Source organism: Chelonia mydas, chromosome 5 (genome assembly GCF_015237465.2).
Source record: "Chelonia mydas isolate rCheMyd1 chromosome 5, rCheMyd1.pri.v2, whole genome shotgun sequence".
Lineage (NCBI taxonomy): Eukaryota > Metazoa > Chordata > Testudines > Cheloniidae > Chelonia > Chelonia mydas.
In genome coordinates this window covers 31,077,585-31,102,378 of record NC_051245.2, presented here as the reverse complement: position 1 = coordinate 31,102,378, position 24,794 = coordinate 31,077,585, and the positions used below count along the sequence as shown (strand labels likewise).

General features: G+C 39.4%; 1 protein-coding gene across 1 annotated transcript in view; it reads left to right on the top strand.

Annotated features, from left to right (window-relative positions):
• The window catches only part of EMB (embigin), a 35,659-nt gene extending 11,970 nt beyond the window's left edge, over positions 1 to 23,689 (top strand). Inside the window, exons 2-10 of the mRNA XM_007052837.4 lie at positions 177 to 266; positions 1,821 to 1,910; positions 4,394 to 4,586; positions 7,751 to 7,839; positions 12,761 to 12,888; positions 15,768 to 16,050; positions 17,111 to 17,144; positions 20,131 to 20,206; positions 21,507 to 23,689. Coding sequence (XP_007052899.3) covers positions 177 to 266; positions 1,821 to 1,910; positions 4,394 to 4,586; positions 7,751 to 7,839; positions 12,761 to 12,888; positions 15,768 to 16,050; positions 17,111 to 17,144; positions 20,131 to 20,188 — 965 coding nt within the window. The 3' untranslated portion in view covers positions 20,189 to 20,206; positions 21,507 to 23,689. The remainder of the gene's footprint in view (positions 1 to 176; positions 267 to 1,820; positions 1,911 to 4,393; positions 4,587 to 7,750; positions 7,840 to 12,760; positions 12,889 to 15,767; positions 16,051 to 17,110; positions 17,145 to 20,130; positions 20,207 to 21,506) is intronic.
• Positions 23,690 to 24,794: the final 1,105 nt, after the last annotated feature.

The following is a 24,794-nucleotide window of genomic DNA, read 5'->3' as shown; positions in this document are numbered from 1 at the left end:
TCTTCTGCAAGGTAACTATAGCTGTGCACACTGAGCCAGACAGCTGTTTGAAAGAAATTCAGCCCATATTTTTATTTAGGTCATGAAAAGAACCAATTTCTAATTCAGTTATATCTGTCCCATCATTTCAACTGAAAGGAAATAAAATAGTTTTAACCCTTTTTTCTTCCCAATAGGTACAGCTATGACAACACGAGATATCAATCAGCAAACTCGAGAGAGCATTTCAGATTATACCATAAAGGGACATGACTTATCTACCCCTGGTAAAAAACAGAAATCTTAATTGTTATACTACAATATGCTTAAGATTATAATTCTTTTCCCCCGTTATCCCTTTTCTCAAATGGCCGTGACAGTATGATGTCTTATGAAGTAAGTACCTCTCATGAATTCCATTCTTCAGAAGGGGAGACTGAGGCCCAGAACATTTAAGTAGCTTGTCCAAGGTCATACAACAAGTCATTGTAAGAATCAGAATTTGAACTCATGGGTTGAACCCTGAAATCAGTGGGAGTTTTGCCTTGGCTTCAGTGGAATTAGGATTTTACCCCATATCTCTGACGTCCTGGGTCAGGCCAAATCAGCTACACCACGATGCCTCTTAGGCAAGTTGCTCAACCTCTATGTTTTAATTCCCCCATCTTAACACTTTTCCTTAAAAAAAAAAAAAATTGCACTAACCCTCTTGGTCACAGTTTTGCAAACCTCAGTCGTTGCAAGTCATTTTTTTCTGAATTTCTATGATTTTGCAGAGGTTTCATGCTGACCGTTCCCCAGCCTCAATTTCTAATGGCTCTATTGACAGTCACTGACACCTCTCAGGATTGGGCTCCTATTTATTAGTGATCTGCGTGCGCACATTTGTCGGTCTTGATAATATTGTACAGATTCAGTTTGTGGGTTTTTTTAATCAGAAAATGTCTTTTTAGTTGTGCAAAATATATTTGTTGTTCAAATATGCAATTTTTGGTTTAGTTACTTCCCTGCTTTATTCCTGAAATACAGACAACACCTGAGAGCAAACAGCACTATTGAATTTGAAAGAAATAGAATTGTGCTTTACAGTGGTTACTGTTTGCATGACAGCTGCTTATTTCCTCCATTAGTAAGGCTATCTAGAGCTCTAAAAAGGCAGCCTCAGAACAGCTCATTGTCTCCTGTCTAATGGCACAGGAGTTTTAACTTCTTATGTGGAAAATCTGGAATTTTCCCCCACCCCCAGTTTCCATTGCAGTCCTTGCCCTATAAAATTCCTTCTATTCCTGCAGGAAGAAAGTGTCTTTTAAACATGAATGCAATGTTATTTAATAGGATCACTATGCAGAGCAGGAGATTCTCTTCATGATAGGAGGAATTTTTATGGACCAGGGATGGAATCCTGACTCCATTGAAATCAATGTGAGATTTGTCATTGATTTTACCCCAGGACTGTATGTCTAGTCGTGGTGATTCTTATTTTCACTGTAATCCCAGCTATTCATAGAGGACCCATTTCATCAAGGTGCTTAACTGCATTGCTGAATCAAGTCCTAACATAGCTAGATATTCCACTTTCCACTTGTCATGGTCATGGCTACAGTGTTGTAGCAAGAGCCAGCGGGCAGAAATTAACATTTTAAAATGGCATAATAATAATGATGATCTCACGCCACCACTAATTTCATATTCTGACAATTAATACATGATACATGCAAAAAAGCTGAGTGGAAATTAGTCTTCTATAAGGTCCCTGCATTTCTAGTAAGATTATTAAAATAAACAGTTACAATATATCAATAACACTCTGCTGAATAATGACAACTTTTCTTTTTTGATAGGTTCACATCTCACCACACAAGATTTTAATCAGCAGACTGAGGAGACTGTATCTAATCTCACATTAGCGGTGTATAGTATATCCATATATGGTAAATGTGCTTATTCTTCACCCTGTAGCATGTTTAATGTTAGAATTATTTTTCTAGTTATTCTGTAACATCAAATGGCCGTGGTAGTACAAAATTATTTGCTTGTACTGCTTCATCTTTGTGCCTGAAATGTATTTAAGGTAGGCATGTCTCTTATCCACAGTTTAACTAGTAATACCACAGTAGGCAAAATCTTAAACTACATGCCTTCTAGGAGAGAAAAGAATAATAAGCTTGGCCCATTATTCATTGTTATTCCATTCTAATAGCCACTTATGCTGCAGAAAATCAGACTCAGCATTTTATTAAAAACACAAGTTGGAGCAATAAGTATTTTGACTTCTTTGCTAGGAATGACAAAATGTGTGAACCATAAATCACTTTAAGGAGTGGGAAATACACTGTTCTAGTGAATCCACCTATAGATAAGTTTAGGGCATACTGCACCTTGCAGGAGACACTCGGCATTTCACAGGAGTGGGCACTCTGGGAGGATGAACGGAGAGCCACAGCTGGATCATGTAAGGCAGAAACTTCCAGTTACCCAACTGGAAGCTATAACAAATTAGTAGCAGAAACAAAAACCCCAAGCCATCCCCAACTATAGCAGATTAAAATAGACAGCAGTTTCTAAGTGTCCAATTCCACGAGGTGTTGAGCATCCTCAACTTCCATTGGGTGAAATTCATGCCGTACATTGGGCCAGTGTAATATTTTGAAGGCTGAACTGGGATGGAAGTGATGCATAGACCTTGTGCTAGACTTCCATGTGAAGCCACTAGAGTTTAATATTTCACTAACAGTTATCTCTATCTTTTTACATCTCTCAGTACATTTTCCTCTAACTACTCAGATGCTATGGTGATTGGCACTGTAGAAATTCCTGCACCTAACACCAGAGAAGTATAATTTCCCATTCATCTGGAGTGCAGCATTTTAAAAATAACAAATCTTGAATGTCACCCATATTGTTTTAGCCTTCATGATTCATCTGATTGCAAAATTCACACTAATATCCATTTGAAGAATCACCTGGATTCTTGATTATACACAAATCTGGCAGATTTAATGCTCTTATTATATTTTTGCATCTAAGAGATGTCACCAGAAATAGATAGTTATATTTAGTAAATGGATTGTGGTTATGACTCCACTCTCCTACGGAAGAAAACACAAGACCTAGGCCTTATACTTAAAGTTTAATATTCCTTGATCTGGGGCTTTAACATTCCACCTGTGGAATTTTAAGCTCCCTTGATCTATAAGCCTCAAATGCCTATGTCAAAAGCATATTAAAAAAAAGTGTTTTGTGGTGAGGCCTTGTGTGCCTTGGAATGATGCTTTTCCATTTCCTGTGTTGTATCTTACTTGACTCTTAGATTCCAATTTCTCTGATGAACTAGTGGGGCATGCTTTATGGCTTCCTTTCAACCGCTGTTCTTCTCAAAAAGGAGTTGAGTTGTGCAATGCAGTGCAACTCTTATATGCAAGGTATGCTGCAGGGTATGCTCCCAGAGAGCAGAAATCCATCGGACATACAGTCAGGCCAACAGCAGTTAAGGCAGCAGGCCAAGAAGGAAGGTGCAAGGATGGAATGAAATGTCAACACAGGGCTTGGGGATATGAAGATTTACTTATATCTTTCAGGATCAAAAGGCTTGTTGTTCACATGGTTTTTCAGCCTGTAGAAAATGTCTATTTGCAATCAAAACCTTTTTGGTTCTGCAAATCATTACACCCAAAAGGAACTTGTTAAAAGCCAAAAATGTGTCATTTTCACTGTGGATATGGGAATGGTCTCACATTGCTGCTTGCACTATTGGTAGTTTGCCATTGGGAAAGCAACAACAGCAGCAGCAGATGGATCTAAAGATAGCTTAAACAACACATGATCAGCTCAAGCAACAGTCGTGTTGGGGCCTGATTCAGCAGCATTGAATTTGGGAGTTTTGCTGTTGACTATCTAAAACTGTAGGCCCAAAAGGACCAGAGTGTGGAATTTTCAAAAGCACCTAAATGTCTTAGGAGTACACATACTATTGACTTTCAGTGGGATGTGTGTGCCTAAGTGACTTAGGCACACACAGCAAAACAGTCACATGTGTGACCCCCAAGACAGTCACACATACTGGACACTTTTGAAAGTGACAACCATAGTCTCTTCTGTAATTTAAAGCTCTGGTTCTATGGTCTTACGCAAAGCACTCTTTTCTACATTAACACTGTCTTAAAGGATAGTTGCTTAAAACTGTGGTTCTGTCCACATTAGGCAGCATATATATGAAAAAATGGGGCCAAATTCTGCTTTCATTTATGCTGGTAAAATCCAGATTAATTCCATTGCTGTCAGTGCAGTTATTCTGTATTTTCACCAGTGTAAATGAAACCAGAATTTGGCCCAATAATTGAAAGATATCCCAACCCCCCAAAAAGGAAGTAGTATGTTTCCTTCAGATAATTTCATCTGTTTTATTCTTTGATAGGGTTTTTCAGTGCTCCAGAGGAAAAAAATGTCATATTATACAGTCCAGCTAACATTGCACTCTCGTGTGACTTGACTCTCCCATCCACTGATTCAGAAACTTTTGAAGTGACGTGGAAGAAGGATAATGAAACAGTCAAAAGTAGCAATGTCACCGTTAATGAAACCAAAAATGTCTGGAGTACTCAATATACGTGAGTCTTCTTTACAGTTTGCCTGGCACAACTGAAGGAATTAAATCAAATACGTATGTTGTTGGGTAACCATTATCAGCTTGGACTGTATGTGCTGTACTATATCTGATGAAAAGTGTTTTCCATGTAAAGGTGTGTGTTAGGGGTCTTATTCCTTCACCCACTTACTTCCCTGGTCCTTTTCGCATGAACAGAGAGCAACAATACCCGAAGTCCAAAGGTGCAAACAATTCAATGTTTATTGGGGTGAACTTCCAGCAAGCATGATTCCAGTTTCCTTCCTTAGTATCCTCCTTCCCAGCTCTGACACCACAGAGCCTTACACCTGTGTCCCTGTTCCCATTCCTGCCCTTAGCAAAACAGGATTCCAGTTTCCCCACTCCCATTCCCTGTTCCCATCTCCCCCTTTAGCAAAACATGATTCCAGTTTCCTTACCCCCATTCCCTGTTGCCATCTCCCTCACCCGCATGCCCACCCCCACCCACGCACCCACGCCCCCTCACTTCCTCATTGACTACAGATTATATAGTAAAATTTGAGTTCTGCTTAGCTATACCTTAACCAATCATTTTCCTGAAATTTAACTAATCAATCCTAACATATTGTAACATGATTATGTAACCAATTATATCCCACCACCTTAATTAGTTTACACCCAGCAAAATTAATTATACAGCAGACAGGAACAATCACAGAACCAGACAGAGATTATACAGACAAACAATAGCAAAGTGGGAACTATAATGACAAAACAATACAGAAGTGAGGATTTCACATCCCAGTATTGATAAGTGAGTTCTTGCCAGACAGGATGCTGTTTCCTTTTACATTTTCTAGGCACTTCCCTTTCTTTGGAGGTGATAGGCATTATCAGGACAGGATTGTATTCCTAAGAGCCCAATAGCACCTTCTTTCAATGTGACTAGTTTGGAATGGGAGGATGTGACCGGTCGCTTCCTAGCTTATGGCTGCCTCTGTTGCTTAGCCAAAGGCCTTAGCCTAAGCACAGGGCCTCAGCCTGTCATAGTAAGAAAAGGCCCTTACACCGGCAGACAGTGATTTTGATTCTCTCTTTTATACCTCTAGAACTAGCCAAGTGATAAGAATACACCTAAATTCTTAAAGTACAGGCCTTTGCAGACAGGCCTGAATATCTATATCCTAACAGTGTGATATCTATAAAACCAGGTATGTTACAAAAGATATAGACATTAAAAAGGTCACATTGAGGAACAATTCCATGACCCATACATGGGAGCCAAGGATTATGTAAGGGGTTGGGGTTAGCTCTGTCATTTCTTCCTGGCTTGAGGTAGTTCAGTCCCCTCTCCTCTCTGTCTGGTAAACAGAGGACTGCTCCAGGCAGCGAATCTGAAATGGGAGTAGTAGGAGGAGATGGTGCCTGGCTAGGGAGGAGAAGTTGGTTTTCCCTTCGCTCAAGTAACTAGAGCAGCCTCTATACCAGTGTTTTTTAAAGTTTGGGTTGTGACCCAGTACTGGGTCATGGCATGTAAGGCACTGGGTTGCCTTGCTCAGCACCCAGGGACCCTAGCGGCTCTGGTCAGCACCTCAGACTGGGATGTTAAAAGTCCTGTTGGCAGTGCTGCCCAGCTAAGGCAGGCTAGTGCCTACCTGTTCCAACCCTGCACTGTGCCTCGGAAGCAGCCAGTAGCAGGTCCAGCTTCTAGGCAGGGAGGCCCCGGGGCTCTGCACGCTGCCCCTGCCCCGAGCACCGGCCCGGCCAATGGGAGATGGGAGGGGGCGGTTCCTGCTGGTGAGAGCCGCACGGAACTGCTTGCACGCTTCCGCCTAAGAGCCGGACCTGTTGCTGGCTGCTTCTGGGGTGCAGCACAGTCCACAATGCCAGGCGGGAAGCCTGCCTCTGCACCCCGGCTGCGCTGCTGACCAGGAGCTGCCGGAGATAAGGCCACGCCCCAACCCCACACCCGAATCCCCTTCCTCAGCCCTGAGCCCCTCTAATACCCGGAGCCTCTTCCTGCACCTCAAACCCCACATCCCTGGCCCCACCCCAGATCCCTGACCCCCTCCCGCACCTCAACCCCTTGCCCCAGCCCTGAGCCCCCCCCAAACCCAGAGCCTCTCATTCCTGACCCCATCCCGGAGCCCTCTCCCCCACACCCCAACCCTCTGTCCCAGCCCTGAGCCCCTCCCACAGCCCAAACCCCTTATCCCCAGCTCCGTTGGGTCATGGGAATCAACAATTTTCTTCAACTGGGTCCCCAGAAAAAAAGTTTGAAAACCACTGCTCTATCCTACCTGTTAGCCTCTCTTCTAAACCACCTGTATTCACTACCATGGGAAGAAGAGATGGAAGAGCTCTTTGCCTTTCTCTTCCCCCCACTCCATCCGCTGCACTAACTCCTCCTCCATATATTACCTGGTGGATATATTTTGGGGGAAAATATTGAACTGTATTTAAATCTTCTAAAAGGGAGTTTTATCAGGTATTTAAAATGTTTCCAGAGAAGAACACTCTAGAGCCACCATTTTTATAACACTACAAATTCTCCATTGTGGTAGAAATTGGGATAGGGAATATCAGGGTTGTGCACATACACAGCTACCCATTACTGCACATGTGCATGCACAATCTACACGCGTGACTTCCATACTGGCTGTGACAGAGCCAAATGGGAGTCCAGCACTTGCTCTACTGTATGACATCCCTTTAAAAATTATTCTGTATGGTGATCTACAGCTGCAAGATCCATAGGCTTCATGATGATGCATAGACTTTAAGGCCAGAAGGAACTCATATTGTCTGACTTCCTGCATAACACAGGCCATAGATTTCACTCAGTAAACTTGCATGTAACCCAGTAACTTGTGGTTGAATAGAGCATATCATTTAGAAAGACATCCTATCTTGAGAGTGTGTCTGTGTGTGAATTTGTGAAATACAGAAAGAGTACAATATATGTGCATATTCACCCATGCGTACATTTTCTAATTTTTATATTTCATAGAGTTTATTTATTCTCTTTCTGTCAGACTGCATAAAACCTGAACCCAACCCTTTTAGCAACTTGTATTTCATGTTCCAGTACTAATATTTTCTAGTTTCCTTTTTTTCTATAAGTGTCTAGTATCTTAAATGTGAGACAGCAAAGATATAGGCATTAATTATTTTGCTTTTTTTTAGGTTGAAGATCAGAGATAGAAACCAAATGGGAAATTACACTTGTGTTTTTAAAAGGGACCGAGAAGTTAAAGCCACATTTCATTTACAAGGCAAGTTGTATTAACTTTGGTTGTTTCACTTGAAAATCATATAAACATTAATAGATTATAAGGCAAGAAGGGACCATTGTGATCATCTATTCTGATCTCCAATATAACACATTGAACTCCTATAATCATAGTTGGCTAATCATATTAATAATTGGCCATTAAAGCTGAAAACCGTTATTATTTCTTTATGGTTAAAACTATAGCAGTAGTTGCTAAGCCTCTTAAGTAAGGGTATGTCTATACTACCTGCTGGATCGGCGGGCAGCGATCGATCCAACGGGGGTCGATTTATCGCGTCTAGTTTAGACACGATAAATCGACCTCCGAGCGCTCTCCTGTTGACTCCGGTACTTCACCAAGGCGAGAGGCGCAGGCGGAGTCGATGGGGGAGCGGCAGCAGTCGACTCACCACAGTGAAGACACCGTGGTGAGTAGGTCTAAGTACATTGGCTTCAGCTACGTTATTCACGTAGCTGAAGTTACGTAATTTAGATTGATCCCCTCCACCCCAGTGTAGACCAGGCCATAGTGAGAATCTTGAGTAATTATCCATTCTAGCCCTTCCTAAGATATGAAATGAAGAGTTTTGAACAAAGGCTAACCTTTTATTTAACAATGGATTAAGTTAGTTCCTTCCTTTTAGTTCCTTTCTTTACATGGAAAAGGCTAAAAGAGGGTGTAAGCCTAAATTCTGAAGTGCCCAGCTTGAGGCATCTTAAAGTGGTCTGATTTTCAGAGTGGAGGCTCGTTACTCTTAGAAAAATCAGACCTCTTAATGATGTCTCAATTTAGACATTGAAAAAGACATTGAGGCAACCAAATCACTAGTCACTTTTGAAAATGTAAACCTCAAAACATAATTGAGTTTAATAGGAAAATCACTAGTGACTGGTACAGTTGAGACCGATCTGGGATAAATTCAGATTTGGATGAATATTGACAATTTCAGATTCAAATGAGCATTTGCGAATTTACAAAGAATATATATATATAAAAACACATATATTTGCAATCTATTTGAATAGACTATATTAGTGTGTCCATTAAATATATGCATTTTAGAATATGTTAAAAATTTTAGGATGTACCCTAAATACTGGCAGGTGAAATTCAGTTGACTGAGAAACAGGTAAAATGGACTGTAAAATTTAGTGACATTTAATCCAAAAGACATTCTGCCCCTTGCTAACTTTGGGAGCCATTAAAATGAAAAGAGGTGGTCAAATAAGGAAATGTAAAGTGCTCTTGAGGAGCTCCCCTACCCTCACCACCCAAAACCAATAAGCAAGCAAGCAAACAAACAAGAAAGAGGTTAGCACTCACTGGTTTGTTAAGAAAACCAGTGGAGCCAGTATGCAGCACTGGGTAGAACTCTGCTTGGAGACATTCTTTAAAATAAAAAAAATAAACCATACAGAACTTGTAATCAGTGGGGCCAGAAACCAGCACAGCTCCAAGGAAATCAGTGGAACTCTGCTGATTTACATCAGCTGAGGACCTGGCCACATAACTTTGAAAAAATAAAAAAGAAGAAACTTTATCCCTTACACTGCAGTCTTTCATAGAAGCACGACATCTGCTTTCAAACCTCCAACCACTGGAGAGCAAGACTGCTACAGTGCAATTACTTCTGGGTTGATAAAAAAAGAAAGAAGGAAGCATAGTGTTTTATTCAGACTCTCTTTCATCGTCTGAAATGGCAATATATTTTTTCATTATGAGCATCTGAATAAGTTTTAGCTGAGTGCCTATTCTAGTGTGTATTTTAAATAGGCCAAAGGAACTCTTATTCTTTTGAAAGAATAAAATAGCTACTGCGAAAAGTTAATCAGAGAAGTCACCTCTGTCAAAACACGAGGAATAGGCACTGGTTGATTTATCACCATAAGATGGGAGAATTGCTTCAGAATGGTCAAGAGCTGCCACTTTTGATGCCATAAAAGCTGCTGATTTGACATGCTCTCAGATTGATGCCAATGTGCGGGAAATGGGGAAAGAGTGAGATCTGAATCTTCCAGTTGCTAATGTGGTGAGAATAATTTCCAGATCACAAGCAATGAGATGTGCTAGTACATCTGATTGCTAAACACTGTGGTTTAAAGTCCACACGACTAAAATTAACTCCATGATTACGAACAAGGGATGAATTTAGCGCTAACAGCACTTAAGCTTGAATGCTAGAATTCTGTGAAAAAGACCTAGGGTGAAATCCTGGTCCCACTGAAGTCAATGACAAAACTTCCATTGACTTTACTGGAGCCAGGATTTCACCTAGGGTGCCTACAAGAAACAACAGGAATGTAAGAGAAGCTAAGAGAAAGAGATTATAGAGACCATAGGAGCTAACACTCAGAGAGTGCTCTAATGTATTCATTAATATTAAATGTCCACACAACACATATACATATCTACAATAAGCAAGAAGATATAGGAGCATCAGGATCCTGGGCAAACGTAGGCAGGACTAGTTTCAGGAGCTTGGGGTCCAGAAACTGAAGCTAGAGGTCAGAGCCAGTATCGGGGTCAAGAGTGAAGCTGAAGGTCAAGCTGGAGTCAGAGTGAAGAGTCAGCCAAGGGTCAGAGCCAGACTTAGGAATCAGGCCAAGGATCAGTACCAGGTATTGGGGTCTGTGTTGGGATTCCAGGGGTCAATCGGGAGTCAGAATCCAAGTCAGAGCACGGTCACTACTAGGTGTTCAGCAGCAGGGCAGTCATGACAGCCAGCTCAGGATCCACACTGTAATTTGAACACTTCTTGGTACACCTCTGCGGATTGTGGGTCACAAGGAGGAGCTAGCTTATATCTGCCACTGGTGTAGTGTGGGGATGTTTGTTACCTAGTTCCCCTCCAAGCCTGAGTTCAATTCCTGCTGTTCCTTAAAAGGAGAGGTTTATTTTTCAGTTGTAACTGTTCATCCTTATTTAGGGCTATATTGTGGCTCCCCACAGGGAAGGGAGCAATCTAGGACTTTAAGCAATGCAGCATTCTAACCCTAGTGCAAGTAGAGGTGGGCAAAGTCATTGCCTACTCAGCACCCCTTCTGCCTCCAAGGTGCTGCAAATGTGGATCAATTTGGTAACGGCCACTGCATTCCCTGAGCTGTAATTCTGTGTGTCCTTCAAGAAGACCATGCAAAAGCCTGGGCGAAGACTCCAAACTCTCTTCCCTGCATGAATTATGTGTATGGCTTCCCTGATGTATAGTGTTAGTCACATAAACTGCCAGTGGCAGCTGTACTTGTAATACCTAGAACCATATTCTGCCATTGCATGCTAAAATATTTTTTAATTCAGTAAAAATCCTCTGGAAGAATACAAGCATTTTCAGATTTTTTTACTCAAATTTGCCGCCTTTATTATTTGTGCCAGTTCCTTTGCTCTGATCTTTATTGTTTTGTTTTTGCCCTCTTCCCCCAAATTGCACAGGATTGGCAACAGTTTTTACTGATACTGTCCCTTTTTACTAAAACAGGCTAATGATTAAAGTTACTCTGACTTTAAAGGCCCTTTTTAAAGATATAATGAGTAAAATATGGAATGATGGTACACGGTGACAGCTGGATTGATGTTCATTGCTAACGTGTGTAACAACTAAGCTTCCACTAGTAAGACTCATCTAGAGTTGAGCAAGTAGTGAGAAATGTTCTTGAATATTCATTTGAATTTTTTATGAATTCTCTTCAGTCACATTTGCACACTTTTCTGCAATCACAGAGTATGCAAGCAATCACATTTTACTAGCATGAATGCTCCTGGAAAGTGAATTTGAAGACTTCAAGCTTGAATACTCACAGAAAGTGAATATTACATTTATTTATTTAAATTCAAACAGAAAACGTATAGAATTTAAACTCATCCTATTAAGGAAGAGAAAAAAATTACTTGAGGCAAATCTTCAGCTGTTATAAATTATCATAGCTCCATTGAAGGCATGGATCTGGCCTGTTATGTCTTGTGTGGTGACGTAGCATCACTAAGCGTGTCATCTCATATTCCAAATAGCAAGGCAGAGCCAGTGAAATGTAAGAAATAAAATACATTTGAGAAAATCATGATCGGCTAGTAGACATTCCAAGAACAGGAAAAAAAGAGGTGACATTCATCAGATAAATGATCTGTCATGGTTTATTTGCTCAGTTCTAATTATATCGGGGGTGCAGCAATATGTTCAACAGAGGATATGGGCTTCTGGGAAGGCTTTAGGTCATCTAGAATGATGATAAAATTATAGCACAAGTAATTCCAAATTAACATCTTATTCATTGTTTCTTGTGGCCCAGTACTGTGTCTTGCAGGATTGGGCTGGCACTTCACTTGGCATCTACATCTAGTAGTCAGTGTTTGAAAGTATAACATTTCCATCACCCCTTCATTTTTTTCAATCAAGACGAAGTGAAAACTGTTCTGAAGCAATATTTCTCAGCACACAAAACTGACCAAATACTATTATTTTATGTTACTATAGTCTGAAAAGAAGTCTTGCAGTTTTGGAAATTGTATGAATTTTTATGCTTAGCTTACATATTCATATAGATTGTAGCAGAATCTGAATCATGGATTTCTCACAGCTGGGTATGGGGGTGGGAGGGTAGAAATACCACAAGTCAGTTAATACTTTAGTTTTTAAAGTTAATTTATGATAGCTACTGCACTGATGCCAATCCTGCAACTGCTCTGCAAGCAGAATTCCCATAGATATCAATAAAAATTCTGTATATGGAACACCAGCCAGAAGTAACCCTTACATAGTTCACACATTAGAAGCCATATGCTATACAATGGTTTGCAAATTAACTGGGGATATGAAAAGAGAATGGACTTGCTACTAATACGTTCTTAAAAATTAAAAGCTTTGATGTGATATATATTTCAGTTAAAACCCTTAGAGCTAACTTAGTAAATTTTCTCTATTTATTCTTAGTACCTCAGATTGAAGGAAAAGAACATCACGTAGTCAGTTATGTAGGAGATTCTGTTACCCTGGTATGTAAAAGTATCAAATATGTTCCCATCAACTGGATCTGGTACATGAGTAATGGAAGTGACCAGGTAAGATTTCCCTTCATTGGTCACACAAAACAATGAAACAATTGATTGCAAGCACATTGTCATTTTGCAGGGTATAATTAATTCATGCTTTGTAGACCTACAGCAGCTTTCACAAATCCTACCTTATTCTTTAGATAGAGTTGATATGAATTCACCCAAATGATAAAACTATAATCTATCAGTATCGGACATCATAGATATCTTTACTGAGAACCTGCACCATATGATTACACAATCATATGTACTCAAAACAAATCAGATGGGTGGGCCCAATCCTGAGGTGTTCACTTTATCCACATTCAGTCAAAACTTCTGTTGACTCCTGTGGGAGCTTTTCCTGAATAGGAACTGAGAGACATACTGTCCTCCATAGGGAAAAATATGTATTATTCATTCAACTTACACTTTCCTCCTAACCATCCTGTTGTGGGACCTAGTTAGCCATCTCTCTTAATCCTCAGGAGTCCGGAGGGCAGGCGTTTTGTATGGAGTCCAATAGCTTCACAGTATTTCCAGTGTCTCCACAATATACCCTGAGTTACCTTTTTGTTCACGCAGCATGGCTTCTCTTCGAACCCATCTAGAGATGGTCTCCTACCTTGTTGCTGTCTAAAATAATCTCTCAGATTTTTTGCAACACAGAGGGGAAGGAAGCACAAGGTAATGCCGAGAGCATAATCATTATCTTATACTGCTGTATCACCACTGGTGTGAGGAATGATGTCCTGGAAGACATCTGTGACGATCTGCCTGAACTATCCACAACTGTGGAGCTGAAGCCCTATGGGAAGATCACTGCTTCCACATTTCCACACCATCCATCCTTCCCCTGCAGCATCTGTCTTCTAGGAGAATTATGGTGGAGCCCAGGGTCCTGAATAAGGACCACTACAGTACAATTAGGGCAGATATTTAATTTTTCAGTAGCTTGGAAAACTCTATATAGGAAAGACAGGAGGCTTTAGTTTCCTAACAAAGTTTAACTAAAATGCAGTATCAAGTTATCTTGATTTTTATCCATTCGGGATGACTGAGACAAAAGAAGGTAAGTGTTCTGCCCAACTGTATACAGTAATTTAGAAGTACAGCCTTGATTAGAACCCAAATCCATATGACTCCTTGCTCTAATTTCTGGACCAAGACAGCCACATTAACCCTTACAGTTATAATGTTCCTTAGTCATTTATACCAGGTCTCATCCTAAGTAATAACTAGGACTAATTACATTTTTCATTTTTGCCAACTTTTCGCTTTGATGAATGATCAGTTTTTAACCTGGAGATGTTATGTAAGTGGCCATCACACTCTCCCAATTCCCATTATTTACAAATACTTGAATTCACATGTTTACACCAGTGTAGCTCCACTGACTTCAGTGGAGATAAGCCAATTTACATCAGCTGAAGATCTGGCCCAAAGTTTCAACATCAAAGAAACTGTGCCAGTGAGTGGGCAAAATGCAAAGGACAGCAACAAATGAAGTTGATCAAAACAAAAATGTTGATCACATTCGGAAAATAATGTATGTTCTGAGACCAAGTCCTGAAGGTGCTGAGCGCTTCCAACTCTTATTTTAGTTAATAGGCCTGATCGTACATCAGTGAAGTCAAAAGCAAATCTCCTATAGAGTCCGGCAAGTGCCAGAAGATCAGGCTCAAGGGATGCGGCAAGTACTCAACGCTTCCCAGGTTCTATCCCTGAATATGTGTAGTTTATCTGCAGCTGTAGCACCTCAGGCAGCATTACTGTCAGGTCACATCAACCAAGCAGGGTTGGGCCAGGTTAATAATCTCCAGGGAAAAAACAAATGCTGGTAGAATCAATGTTGGTAATTCACTAGGCTGAATTCTGCCTTCCGAGTCATGCATGAACTAACTGCTCAGTGAGGTGTTATGAGGATGCACAAAAGAGGCATTTTAGCCAGGCAGACTGATGATCCAAGTAGAATTTAATCAGGAATGAGCACTGAGTCTGCCAAAAGGGCCATGGTATTTTTAAGTGATCAAGAACAAGGTGTTACATCTTATCCAGAAGCGAGCACCTCTAGCAGAACACTGAGCAATTAATTCACTGATGACTTTGAAGGTACAATTGAGCCTGGTCTACACTAGGAATTTACACTGGTATAGATAGCTATGTCTACACCCCTGGGAGACGTAGCTATAATGACTTAGCCCCCAGTGTAGACAGTGCTAGGTCGACGGAAGAATTCTTCCATCGACCTAGATACTGCCTTTCAGGAGCGTGGATCACCTACGCCGATGGGAGAATCCCTCCCGTCGGTGTGAGTAGTGTCTATACTGGAGAGTAGTACCAGCACAGCTCTGCCGCTGTAGCATTTTAAGTGTAGACAAGCCCTGATTCTTGTAGCACTTTTGTTTTCCTTGGAGTTGCCTAGCTAAAATTCCTCTTATTTGAACTAAATAAGGTGTTCTTTCTTCACCTGTGCTGTTATGTATTGAACTGAACAGTTATGTACTGCGGCTGTGTGGACATAGCTTGTAATTAGTCTATAAAGCAGGGGTGTCAAACTTATCTTGGAAGAAAGGGAAGAATTTTATGTTTAATTATTATCTGTGAGCTGGGATATAAATTCAGGCCTATACACGCCACACAGTGCCAAGTGAAATGCCCACTGGTATCACTTAATGGTTTGCGCAGATATCTAGAGGAACATATGGTCTTTGTGCAGTAACTAAATGTTCACTTACTATTATTTAGTGCCTTTTCTTGAATTGATCATATGCAACACCATTTAATGTTATAACTAACATTACCTGTTGTAAATACAGGGATTTTCCACTTTCAAAGTATAAAGGATTTTATTAAACATTTTTGACAGTGCAATCATATAATTTTCAAATATCTTTTGATATTAGGTTGCTGTTAATGATTCTTTGATGCCAGATAAGTATATAATCGATGAAAAATATGCCAACATAACAAAACTCAAGATTCTGAAGATCTCAGAGAAAGATGATAGATCATACTGGTGCCAAGCTGTATTTAAACTAGGAGAGAGCAAAGGAAAAGTATCCCTTAAAGTTCTCACCTATATGACACCACTCAAACCATTTCTTGCAATAGCTGCTGAAGTTATTATTTTAGTAGCCATTATTTTCCTGTATGAGATGTACTCCAAAAAGAAACAGAAGCATGCAGGTATGATCTCTTTGTTTGTTTTTTTAAATAACACTTATTGCACTTTGTAATACTATAATCTGTTAGATACAGAGGCGTACTCTACACACCGTTTCAATTTAAATTATAGTCAAGGACAAAATGTGGCTCCTAATTCTGCATGATAGTTGTCTATATATTTTTCTCTAAATGGAAATATCTTCTTTTGAGTATTAATCATTATTTCAGTTTTAATTTCCTAATATTTAGGGTCAAATTCATGTCCTAAATGCTTTTAGTATGGACACAGGTGCCTATATAGGGTCTAATCCAACCTTACTCACACAAGTAAAATTAGCAGATAAGGATTTCAACGATTGATTTTAAATGCTCCCAGAACAGTGAGTGCACAAACCCTCACAGGCACTGATGGAGATTACTCATGTCAAGAATATTATAGTGGAGAGAGGGAAGGTAGCAATGTATTAAAACAAAATGCATTGATCGCAGCCCCTGTGCCCAAATATCCCTTTCAGATATCCATTCTGTGATATGAGCTGGGACGGACCTGCAGAGTGTGATCTCAGTGGATTTTGGAAGAGGATGCTTAAGTTGAATTCCATAGTTTAGTGGTGGCTTTTCAGGCATTTGCATAACCTGAGGGCTGAATTTATCCCAAGGGTCTGAAAAGTTAAAAGCACGTATATGTGACTCAAACTGCCATGTGTTCACGACAGCTGATGGGATGTAACTTAAAAGTCACTTCTGTACAGAGAAAAAGCTCAATGCTCAGTTTTATAAACTGTTGGAGATTCCCCAAACTTTCCTAAAATGAGAAGTCTGTAGGAAATTCAACAGCTTAATCTTAGGCAGGATACAGGAAGGAATTTTGAACAAAAGGGAGAATAGTAAAATTGTACTTCAGCTGTGTATCCTGTATGCCGATTAGTATAGAATTTCCTTGTTTACTGTTTTACTGATTCTTTTATATGTTAGACAATTAATTTATTATAAAAATGAAGTGAAACAGTTTTCAGTGTCAAATAACTTCTTAACAGTAAACACATAATATAATAACCATACAGTTTTCTTTGTCCCACAGAAGATGAAAAAGAATTTGAACAAATTGAGCAACTGTAAGTAGTGACTAATATTTTTACAATACTTAGGCTCTACTAACATTTAATGGAATATTAAATAACTTTGAAACTAGGTAACTTAGAGCCAAGAAATATATATTGCTCTTAACATAAGATATTGTAAGGTATAAGTATGAATGCCAAAGTATTGTTTTAATTTCATTGCCTAATACATCCCTAGCTCCCAGTTCTCTGTAAGTCCAGCATGTGTAAAATGCTGCTGTCTTCCCTCTTATATATTTTGTTGGGGGTTTTTTTTGGTGGTAGGGGGTGTTTTCATTTATTGTTTATCACAGAATCGACCTGGTAGAATGACCTGATACTGTTCCCATCAAAGATTATTCAGGGTGAGGGAGCTAATTCTCGGATAGAAAACTCGTCCAGAATGTTTCCGTCCATTCACTTGTACTGTGTTTCTAGTTTAGTCTGCATTATGGGACACACAAGGCTCTTCTATATATAGTACATGAAAGATCCTTCATACAGTAGAACTGGTGTGGGTAGGTTTTGTGGTGGGGGGATGGGGTGGTGATGATTTGGGGAGCTTTTATTGGGAGTTAGGATCACCATGCCACCATGGTAGTGGATTTTTGGGGAAGGTCATGGGCAGGAGCTGTAGTAATGAAGCTAGTTCGATGCACTAGCCAATTTCCCATCCATGCGGTGTAGCAGAGTACACCAGCCACAAGAAGTACTGCAACACTGTGGCTGAAGAAGTAGGTGGGAGGCAGCTCTGCTGCTGCTCTGTAGCTTATGGGTGAATTCCTTCTCCCAGAGGCTTATGGAACTCTGGATGTACAGTAAAGACAAGCTTTAGCCTTCTTTGATACCCATGCTTATACCAGGATTAATGTACTAGTTTATTGAAATAAACTATAATTACCTTAAAAAGCACAATAACTTCCTCCAAACTCCTCCACTGGGTTCCCATTCATTTAAAGATCCTATTCAAAAGTACTCTTCCTTTCATGGAGTTGCTCTAGGCTCCCATGAACTTTGTTTTTCTCTACTCCACTCTTCGCTCCTTCCATTCATCAAGAGCTTGGTCTCCTCTTTGTCCTTCTACATGATGTCCACACTGCTGATGCAAGCGCCTTTTCCTCTACCTCTCCTACCATCTGGAGCAGTCTCCTGCTCATCCCCCTCCCACACATTTCCAAAGGCAGCTAAAAATATAGTATTTTCTTCCTTGATTATACCTCTTAGTTCCTCTTTAGTGCTGCTGTTATTTATTTAACTCTGTAATTATGTTGATTACTCTGGAAAGTGTTTTGGGATACCGAGGGTATGTCTTATGTTGAGGATTGAGTAGCTGTGTTAGCTTCACATTGCTGTACTTTCATCACAAACAATCCAACTGAAACCGGGATTTATTGTTTTTAAAAGAGAACAAAATAAGTTCTTACTCGTAGTATATAAAATGCACATTATTTTCACTGGAAAGCCTGCAAAGTCTCCTTTGAAGCCATTTGATCTTTATTTAATACATTATTTATCTACAAGGTTGGAGTTCTATCCTACTGGATAAATACACAGTTAAGGTGTTTTTATAGTGTGTACTGTTTGTGTGATTGCTAAAGCTCTCTGGTATTAAATTAAATAGCTATATATTAGTAGCTGTTTAAAGCAAAGAGTTATGTAGCAGATGGCCTGGAATTTTTCCTTTGGAGCCATTCCATCAGAGTCTAACTTTTTGTGATGTGTGTTGCTGTCCTGAATCCTTATGGTTGGTGTCATAAATAATAGTCTCATCAAAAAAGTGTATTGCAAGGGGGACTGGATGGTTCAGGTGTAAGTAATGGGAGAAGTAGAACTTTTCATGTCTACACTAGTTAAATCTAGCCCAGGTCTGAATTGACCAACAGCAGTTACTGTATAATAGATGTAGGCACTGTAAGGGGAGATTACATGAAATGAAATGATAGTTTTAGTCCTTTTCCTGCTGGACAAGTGTCCATCACACAAAAACCACATTAACAATTGGTGCTCATGTGCCCCTTTTTAGCACTGTCATTAGAGAGAGGCTAAGGATTGAATGCTATGGAGCCTAAACTACACTCTCGCCCTTAGGTGGTCCCTCCAGAATGGGTTGGGCACATTGGAAATCATATTTTCATTGCCTGTAGTGTAACCATGTTTTTAACAGATAGGACTGGATTCCAGGACTGCCTCTTTGACATTCTTCATAAGAACAGATTTCACTCCCAACTTAAAAGAGAACAAGGGATTTTAAAAACCTTTAGAAAATAGCCACTGAGTAGATTCAGTCCTGTAGCTAGACAAAAACCTTCTTGATTTTCCAGAGTAACAACTGAAGGATTGGGCCCTATATTATTAATATTTAAAAGTTTAACATTTTGGCCCTTTTTAACCCAAAATACCAAAAACTGATGAACCATACTATACACTGTTTCCTCAGTTTTTGGTGAACTGATGAACCATACTGAACACTTGCAAAATAATTTAATAATAATAAAATCAGTATCTTTCTTATGTTTTGTTTATAGAAGTGTAATTTTAAGTGTGTTTTTATTATACCTCCACTTGGGAACAACACCCTATATCCTGATTTTCAGCACAAAATGAATTTATACTACTGATTTATTGTAGTAGGAACACTGGCACAACCTATTAAAAAAACATTGTCAATTTTTCACTGTAATAATCCTTTCCAAGGGTTTTATGGCTTCAGGAAATGAATGCAGAAAGCACTGTATGGTTAGGCTAGTCACTACCTGATTGGTAAAGGTCTCTGAATAGGTTATTTTGCTATAATAATATTTTAATGTAAAATACATATTTGTTCTTTTCCTTTTTCTCATGCCTTCAAGTAATATCACAGTGGAAAAATGTAAAATGCTTTTAGTGCATGCTAGGTAATTAGATCATTGGATTGGGATGAACACTATGATTTTTATTATACAGTCTATGCATGTTAAAAGCTTATTTGGGGTTTTGGATTTAAACTTGTTTCTTTCTTCAGTAAATCAGAAGATAGCAATGGTGTAGAAAATAGCACTACCAGGCACCGAAAAGTTTAAGTCAGTTCCCAAAGGAAGGTAAGTAAAAGAGAAGATATATTAGAGACTTACTAGGCTCTTTATGAGCAGAATATTTCAAAGGACAAAAAAAAAATCTTTCTACTGTCCTTATCTAGTACATTTTCAGTATACATTATGTGGGAGTGGCACAGAACTGGAACAAATAATATGTACACCTCATTCATGACTGAAGGGCCCTTTGTATTTAACTCAGAAATCAAGTTCAGTGCTGTTTTCAGAGCTATATTGTAATTCATTATTATTATCTTCATCATTACCATCATAATTACTTTACTACATCTCCATAACACTATAAATTTGCACAGCACTTTTAAAAAAATGGGGCCCAAACATGAAAAACCCTAATCATGTGAGTAGTCCTTAAATATACCAACAGTCCCATTAAAGTCAGTGTGACAGCTCACTTGTATAAGGACTACTCATATAACTAAGAGTTTGCAGGATTAGGCCCCAAAACAATAGGAATAGATAGCACAGTGAGGGTAGGGAGTGAAGGAGTCAAGGATAGTGGGAAGGGCAGAGTTCAAAGTAGGTGACATGGCATCAGCAAAAGGGAGCAAAGACAGAGAGGGAGGTAGAGGACCATGAGCAACAGAGAAGAGAGAGAAGTAACAAATTGGTCATTGTGAAAGAAGTGAGTGACAGAAGGGGTAGATGAGAATGCTGAAGGAGTGCAAGTGGTGGTGGTGAGAAAGAGAGGAAATTCAGAGACGGGTTCAACCTCCCTGATTCTTTGCTCCAGTCACAGTCCTGGCACAGACTACTTTAACTTGTGCCAACTGGCAATCTTTCCCAATGGATTGTCTGACAGCTGAGGACAATAGTGTGCACTTAGCTACTCCCCCTACTCACCCTTCCTGGAACTTGACGTGTCTTCTTTGACATGGGACATTGGCATTCAAGGTGGCTCCCCTGGCTTTACATTCACTGGCTCTTCCCCCATAATCGAGGACTTGTGGAAGGCTTCCATCCTCTTTGCATTTGAGGACTGGGAAGTGAGTCCCACATGAAGAGAGTGACCAGATCAGAATGAGATTAAAGGTACAGTTTTCAAAAGTGCCTAACTGATTTAGGATCCTAAGTCCCCCACTGACTTTCAATGAAACATAGACTCCTAAGGGTCTTGGAAATAGGACTTAGGCACTTCTAAATATTTTTTACCCCAAATCCAACACTGAGTCAAAATGAAGTTTGAGATCAAATAAAGAAATTAGAGAATGTAAACTGTAGGCATAAAACAATTGATAGAATGCATCTGTGTCAGTAAACAATAATATGTATGTTCTGTTTAATTCAGGAGACTTTAAACCAACAAAAAGGAAATATCATTTGACCATCACAAAACCACTGGAAGATGTACATGGCTATGCATTTCAAATATCTACAATGCTTCTAATTAGAGCTCATTAGACTTGTAACAAAAATAATGAAGATCTCCTATTCTGCTTTTAAACTATAAACATGAAACTGCCTCTTTGCCAAATAGTTATTCTATAAAGACTATATTGTATCCTGACATTATACATATGTACTCTCAAATGTCTGTTGTTGTGTTTGTGTCTCCTTACTGGTAAAAGTCAATCTTTATGCTACTGAGACTTTCTGGCCTCAGTCCAATTGGTTAAGAAGATTAACCTGTATAATTTTTGCATCCTACATTGGGCCTGATCCCACATTCATAGATCACCCGACACTTTAGTGATTTCACAGAGTGAGCAGATGATGCAAGATAAGGATATCTATAAGCTGACAGTAAATTTTACAATGTAAGTCCAGATTCACAACGTCTTAGAGAAAATATCTTTTACTGGTAGACAGAGCAAATACAACACACAAAGCCATTTTTTACACCAAAGGAATAATCAAAGAGGGACCTTTATCATATTTTCCACACAATATTAAGGGTTTTATCATTTCCTAAAGATTCTTAAACCCAAATTTGATTAGCATCATTTGCAATTAGGAAGAAATAGATGGTGAACTCTGGAAATTTAAGATGATGCACATTGCCTTAAGATTTCCTGTCCTAACAAAGAGCCATTTTTTGTACAATAATGTGACATTTTGTACTTTATAAATTACTAAACAAATGAATAAATAAGCTTGACATTAAAAGGTCCTAGCATTGATTTATATATCAAGAGAATTCCCTTACTAGGCAACCTCATGTTTTGACAAAATATCATCACATGTAATGAGTTCAGTTCTGCTCTATGTTTATTAGAAGACAGCGCACCTGAAGTGACCATTTTTGTCCATCCTTTTAGTGGACACTTAAGACAGATTTGTATTGCAAATTTACATATTGCCTTTCATTCCAAAGAATCCCAAAGTGCTATTTTAGGGCAGGAAGTGAATGAAAATAAATAATCTGAAATAAAATATCATAATAGAATCAAAATAACCTGTTACCAATTTAGAATCCAGGGAGAATGTTGTCTACGTGGAATGTAATTAAACAAACTTGAATGTAACCAGAACATTTGGGTTAATGTCCCTACTCTTACACAAATTGCCATAAAATCTTCAATGACCACAAATTGAGAGGGCTCCACTCTTAGTTCTTATCCAAAAGACAGCATTTCCAGAAGCACTGTTATATGTACCTCTGTGTTGTAGCATCCTTGTCTATTCTTTGGTAGAGTCCCATCCAAGTACAGAACAGGTTTAATTCCGCTTAACTCATGAGATTTGGCAGGATCTACTCCTGGGGAAATTCTGCGCCGCTGCGTACGTGCAGAATTCATGTCCCCTGCAGATTTTTCCCCCCACAGAAAATAGATTCCAGGGAGATATTGCAGTTACACCTTTTGCCCACGAGGGGCTGCTGTGCCACCATAAGAAAGAGCAGCCAGCTGAGGGCCAGAGCAGCCAGCCATGGAGATGGAGGGGGCAGTGGCTGCCTTCCTCACAGCACCCTGCCCACAGGGCTAGCTGAGAAGGCACAGGATATGGGGGGGACAAACAGAGCAGAGCACATGGGGCTGTTGGAGGGAGATCACATAGACTGGTGTTCAGAAGGGTTAGTGGGGGGAAACAGACTGGGGTGGGGGCACAGGAGCTAGTGGGGTGACAGTATTGAGCCAGGGGTTGAATGGGAGTGGGGGTTGCAGGGACACATGAGGTCAGGTGGGGTGCAGGGACACATGGGGACTGGGGCAGATGTGCCTGACTGAATGGGAAAGGCTAGGGGTTAGCCAGGATCTGCATGGGGGAGACATCCCAGCCCCCTAACAATCCCCCCCTCCAAAAAAAAAAACCAAACAACAACCCTGCTCCATACTTCTCCCATCCACACCCAACAACCCTCCAGATTCACTCCCAGGCTCCTTCCCAGCAATTATTTCCCTCTCCCTCAGCTCCTTGGTTACTCCTGACTCCCCCAAGCTTTTGCAATATGTTTTTGTATTGTAATGTAAATGAATTATTACTCAGAGTTCTGTATTAATATGTCAAGTAAAGTATCTATTTGTCAAAAAACATTTCCTGAATCTTTTTTGTTGTCTGTATTGTTACAAACATACTTGCTGGTTAGTATTTTGAAATAAATTACCAAAATAATTGAAACTTGAGTGATTATATTGTATTATTTTGACAAATAAAATATGCAGAATTTTTCAGAATTTGAAAATATTGTGCACAGAATTTTTATTTTTTTTTTTGGTGCAGAATTCCCCTGGGAATAAGGAGCACAGCACAAAGTGGTATGGCTGCAGATAGCACTATTATATAGCATTGCCATTATGGCTTATGATATTGTCATAGAACAGCTGAGAGTCGTGGCAGTTTAATTTTAAAGCATGCTAGTTAATTATAGTATATACTCAGTAAATAAAAAACGTACAAGCTATATAATCAACTACTTTTCTATTGCAAGCTCCTGGTTTTTATTCCACAGAAAATTTAAGAATCCCTTGTTTATACCAAGGAAACATTGTGCATGTGATTTTTCTCCTTCATTTGAAAACAATCATCAAAAACCATTCCCTCTTTGTCCTGATTGTATATTTTAAATAAAATAATAATATAAGCAAACACACCTAATTATGTGCAAGTTTCCTGTTGCAAGAGAAAACAAAAGCATCTCTTAAAATCTTAAATTGCACAGCCCAAAATGGCCTTTTGTCATTTTGCCCTCGAGAGGGAGAAGGAGAAAAGAAACCACATTAAAACACACCAGGCAGAGAATTGGAAGGGAATAAAACCTCATTTACAATCTTCCTGGGTCTGGAAATTGTAGCTGCTGATTGTATTGTGAGTTGTTGGAAATCGATATCCAGTCTGACCTGTTTTTAAATGAAACTAAAGAATATGAGTTTAATGATTTGTAGCCTAACCAGCACACATTTAAAAGCCTAAATAAAAGCAATGAGCAGAACAGAAGTTGGAAATACTTGGATAAAGATCATTGATAAAGATTTCCCTAGTCCAGATACTGTGCTTAATTATACTCAGCCTCAAACTTTCTGTGCGCTGCACATCAAACCAAAAGCAAAACTTAATTATAGGTTTTTACATGAAATTTTATCATGGTCAGATTTGCATTTATTGTTAGAGCAAGTAAACATATATGCAACTTGAAAAA